Genomic DNA, 5,317 nt, shown 5'->3' with positions numbered 1-5,317 from the left:
GCTGGGCCCACGCGTCAGCGAGCCGCGGTGGCCCCTGGCTTGCTTTCTTGGCGACCAAGCTTGCGCCTCGCCTCCTCCTTGCTGCCGCCGTGGGCTGCAAGTTCTTGTGCTGCTGCTCCCCATCACAACAGACCAAGCTCGCTCTTGTGTTCCTCGGATGTTGCTCGCTCTTGTCTTCTTCTTGGTTAAGGAAGAAGTGGAGTGAATGAGGAAGAAGAAGAAGAGGCCGTGGGGCAATAATGGTGGATGGGAGGCTGTGTGGGTGGGTGCGTGCGTATCCGTGCACATTGTCCCTCCTTTCACCTGCACCAGTAAATACAATACAGATTGGTCAAATAAATTAAAGACTCCTCGGGGCTGACGAGCCACCGTCCTCCTTGCTTTTTTACCGCGCCCAAGCTTAATTTAATAATCAGCCACCAACCTACCTAGTACTACTGTATATCCAGCTAAGCTAAGTTGTACTACATCAATGGATGGAGCCTATGTAGAGTAGAGTATCATCTATCATACTACTACTTTGACAAGAAACTAGGAACACACTACTAATTTACCATCCACACCTCAGCATCAGCAAGTGATCCCACGGTTGAGGTATGCTAACATCATCCTTCACTAGGCTGACCCTGAAAAAGGATTACTTACAGTTTTTAGTCCTCTAAATAATAATTCCACACCTCAGCTCATTGTTTATATTCTATTTCAAGCATGTCTTGTCAGCCGGATAAAATGTCTACATACCTACAGTTGCATAGCAGGAAAAGGAAACTACCTAGTTGTACAATGACTGAATTTCCAACACTGAAACCTTTACAAATGACTGAGTTCCTCGGATATCTTGTTATACAAGGTTCATGCCATAAGTAACAATTAAAATGGCTCTCAAGCCTAAATTCCGGAAAAATATCAAAATCATATTTGTCCTGAATTTAGTCAGCAAAGACAAAACATCTCAAGTGCCGCCTATCTATGCTTGCTCCTGCCAGATTGTATTTAAAGCAATAAACATTGTAGCGGGACAAGACTGAATTCGTTGTTCAATTCAGATTTCAATATGTTTGCTCAAAGTTTATCATCAGTTTAGGATTAATAAACAAGGAGGTTCACCTTTTCCAAGATCCAACTTACTCAGGTACCGTGCTTGTGACTCATCAAAGCAAACAATCAAGTTAACACACAACATAAACAACGAAGGTCCAACTCCTAGAGAAAATTCACCAGCAGCACAATGCACTAGCTGACTGGCATGCAATATCAAACGACTTTGTTACACATGCAATTGACGTACCTATCAAAGCAGTTGCCAGCCGTTTCCAAATTGTGCATCCATATCATCAATCTCCTTTTCTAATTCTCAAGCATAGCATCAACCTAAAACAGAGCAAAAAAATATATGTCAACAACTAACCCATAAATTATTCAATAGCAATGTATAGATGACCAACATCAATGGTAGCTCCACCAAAGAAATCTCTCCAACTAACAGACTTTGGGGGATGGCGAATGTAGGCATAGAGAGATCCGTGACAAAGCCACATGGTGTAACTTTGTTAACAAGAGCAACCCAAGCCACTTGTACTTCTAATGCTGACATGCTATACTTCAATCCTTCTTTTTTTAGGCCAAAGAGAGCATTTGATGCATTAAGAAAGAATTGTCACAATCATTTTGACATAAAGAACACAAGGAGGAGCTTGTGCCAGCGACCAAGCATAAGTGCCTACTGCCTAGAGCTAACTTGTGAGCAACTCTGAATCGTATACTTCAATGTAAACTAACACAGTACCCTTGTAATATAACTCTGTTATTGCTAGTTCAGCATTTTGTTCCAAATGGAGACGTAAGATAAAGGTGGAAATGCAATCAAGCAGGTGTCAACAGTACATGCAGGCGAGGACCGAACGAAAGTTGACGAATTCAGGATGCAGTTTATGATAAGAGATGCATTCATACTGTCTAATTTAGGATACGGTTTATGATGAAGAAATCCGTTTGTTCTGTTTAGTATCTCCAACTAACAACGGAATTAAACTAAACTAGGTCTAGTAGACTACTAGGCCAAAAACTGGTACCACGTACTGTCACCGGGTTACCGGAAAAACTGGTATAGGCCGAATACAAGGCCAATTAACCCATATACTCGCTACAAAGTAGAAACCCATGGGTAGCAGTTACCTTGTATCACATAACTTGCCAACAGCAGGCAATCAAACGATACTTATTTCTACAAATGTTGAGAAAACTATTTAAGATGTTCAATTAAGTACTACTCAGACTCGTCTGTGTCTTCTCTTTCAAGCATGGAGTTATATAGTTTTATCTGCATTCCTCAACAATTAAGTACTACTCAGACTCCACAGTAAAATAGTTCATACATGCAACAAAAAAATGCTGTATGGTAATTGTCCCTCTGACCCCAATTCAAAAATTCACATCGTACCTCCTTGTTGACAAGGCTCAGGAACTCTTGACGCTCCTTGCTAACAGACTGCGATGTAAGTAATTATGGCACCATCACTAACAGTCCACGAAGTACTGACAGAAAATACAGATGGGCTAGGATCATACCGATGCAGATGCCAGCACAGCCAATGTTCGACTGATATTACAGAGCTGCTCCTGGTCATGTTGTTTTGCTAATATTATTTCTTCTTCTTGCCTAGCAGTAGGCCCAGTCATTTCCTTTAAAGCCAAATCTTCTTCACCAGCCTCCTGTTCTGTGAGATTTGCCTTTTCTTCCTTCTTTTGTTTTGCCTTCTCCTCTTTCTCTTTCTTCTTCTCTTCCTCCTGAATATTTTCATTCAAAGCATTAAAATAACTGATTACATGTTCAGTAGCAGGGTAGCAGCATTACGCTAAGTTAAAATAAACAGGTAACAGCTGAGTGTTAGCAGCAATACAGCACTATGCCGAACTAACATACTTGGGTAAGAGCCTTATGCTAAAACAATTTGGTAACAGTTCAATGTTAGCAGCACCATGCCGGCTTCCCCACCGCCGTATTACGCAAAGCTGGTCGGGCGGTGCTTTCACGGCTTTGGTGCCTACCCTTTCTCAATTCACGTAGGTGCCTATGCATATTTTTTAATGCTTTAAACTGCTCCATTTTGTTTAATATATCTGAATTTTCTATTAGATGAATTGCTTGAAAACAGGTCATTTGGCTACACTGTCTGAGGAACTAGTGATGATTGCTAAATGAGCATAATTATAGACTAAAAAAGGGCAGCCCGGTGCACGTAGCTCCCGCTTGCGCAGGGTCCGGGGAAGGGTCCGACCACTTGGGTCTATAGTACGCAACCTTTCCCTACATTTCTGCAAGAGGCTGTTTCCAGGACTCGAACCCGTGACCTCATGGTCACAAGGTAACAGCTTTACCGCTGCGCCAAGGCAACAGCATAATTATAGACTGACCAGCAGAAATTAAGTGATTCTCTTTAAATCAGTAGAACTTGAATCATCACGATCTTACGCAACCAACATTAGATCAGCATATAAACGGCTCTCAGAACCTTAGGTTCATCTAGACACTCTCACACACAGCCACAGCTCTTACTGCTAGTTTGCCAAATGCCCCTACAGCTCCATAACAGCTTTTCCAGAAGAGCCAAACCCCAACTGCTTTCAGACAAGTCTCAGCCCAATAGAACAGGACACGCATTTTCTCATAAGGTGTGCATCTAGAAGTTGTTCATATGATATGCTGACAGTTGACACTACACTACATGGCCTTAAGTAACAAATAAAGGCATATCAAGAGTTCAGATAAAAATTTACTGCCATCGTGACATTTTAGTTATATGCCCTTTCCACTAGACATATTCTAGCTTTACCATGGAATAGCATAAACCATGTATATCTTCTTAATACATATATTGCATACAAGGAAGACATGAATAGGCAAGACACTTGAGGTTTAATTATGAGAAGGGCATGACAGGATATTAGACACATTCCAAATTCTGAGGCAATGCAGGGCACATATGTTACCATGGGGTATCAGAAAAAAAAGTAAATCAGATAAATGAGTTTCTGAATTAACAAGAGATAAACAAACTAATAAAATAAGGTGCCAGTCCGTGCCCGCCCACTAAAAACAAAATACGAAGCACGGGTTCAAAGAGAGCATTCATGTGTTAGCTTCTCACACGTACTGCCTGTGTGGGTTTCGTACTTGTGCCAAGTATTATGGTTGCACTGACAAACGATGTAAAGTAGTATGCAAATTTTCAGTTTGGATAACCTATATATAAAAAAAAACACAATCGTGTTACACACCTTGATAAGTTCTTCCTGCATCTCAAGGAATTTCAGTTTTCTCCTCCTCTCAGAAACCGAATCTTCAGATGGCAATACTGTCCCAATTGTATCCACAACTTCATCTGGCAAAGAAGACACTGTTGCTACAACAGCATCCACGGGTTTCATTCTCCCAGCCAGGGTAAAAGCTCTGACAGCATTAGCAAAGATGAGTAAGCACGCAAGTCCAAACAGAGATGTTCTAGCCACTAGCCAGTGGGAAATACATTAACCAAATTTACCTTGAAAGTATGAGAAGAGAAGATGGTGCAGCATCATTAAGTGATGCATCCAACCAGTCTTGTAGCTGGGCAGAAAATAAAATTACAAGGAATTACTACCAAAGTTTAATATCCATTTACAAGGTACTCCCTCCGTTCGGAATTACTTGTTGCGAAAATGGATGTATCTAGATCTAGATACATCCATTTCCAAGACAAGTAATTCCGAACGGAGGGAGTAGCAGTTTAAAAAATTGAACACAAAGAAGTTGTGGTGAAAGGCAGTGCAATCCAACTTCAGATATGCTTAATTCTAAGTGCAAGCTGAGGCAACGGATGCTGTTTTCCTTCAAAAGTGCGTCAGGATAAAATGTAAAATGAACCGGCTGATGAATTCATATCTGTATATGTCTGCTCAGAATAATATATGATCAGTTTAGGGTGTACAATCAAGGAAGGAGTCCTCTTCAAGAGGCAACTTACTCAGATACCGGCCTTGTGATTCATCACAGCACTGCATACAGAAGGTCGCCGGAGTAGAGCCGCCAGATCTGGACCGGCCTGACGCCGTTGGCCTTCGGGGTAACCAGCTGAAACGGGAGATCAGGTCGACCGGCTGGAGAGGGACGAAAGATCCCGTTTTTTGAGCCGCTGTTGGCGCCGGCGCCGGCCCGGGGGAGGGGGGAAATCTGGATCCGCGGTTTGGGGACGGGAAGGGGCCATAGGTGGAAGCGGAGGCGGGTAGGCAGGGAAGTGGGGAAGGGCTAGGCATGCGGCGGGGAGGAAGGCCGGAGACG

General features: G+C 42.5%; 1 protein-coding gene, 1 non-coding gene and 1 pseudogene across 2 annotated transcripts in view; all 3 read right to left on the bottom strand.

Annotated features, from left to right (window-relative positions):
- Positions 1-6: 6 nt before the first annotated feature.
- The window catches only part of LOC123140112 (translation initiation factor IF-2), a gene marked incomplete in the record, with an annotated part of 6,107 nt that continues 796 nt past the window's right edge, over positions 7-5,317 (bottom strand). Inside the window, 7 exon segments of the mRNA XM_044559844.1 lie at positions 7-303; positions 1,289-1,371; positions 2,441-2,488; positions 2,569-2,787; positions 4,279-4,450; positions 4,542-4,606; positions 5,004-5,317. Coding sequence (XP_044415779.1) covers positions 1,348-1,371; positions 2,441-2,488; positions 2,569-2,787; positions 4,279-4,428 — 441 coding nt within the window.
- On the bottom strand, positions 1,056-1,163 carry LOC123140314 (small nucleolar RNA Z118/Z121/Z120). Its single transcript, XR_006469941.1, has one exon. It is a non-coding gene; the product is annotated as a small nucleolar RNA Z118/Z121/Z120 (small nucleolar RNA).
- On the bottom strand, positions 4,929-5,043 carry LOC123140315 (uncharacterized; annotated as a pseudogene).

Source organism: Triticum aestivum, chromosome 6B, assembly GCF_018294505.1.
Source record: "Triticum aestivum cultivar Chinese Spring chromosome 6B, IWGSC CS RefSeq v2.1, whole genome shotgun sequence".
Taxonomy (NCBI): domain Eukaryota; kingdom Viridiplantae; phylum Streptophyta; class Magnoliopsida; order Poales; family Poaceae; genus Triticum; species Triticum aestivum.
The sequence above is the reverse complement of the archived record's forward strand: the minus strand, read 5'-3'. Positions and strand labels throughout refer to the sequence as shown.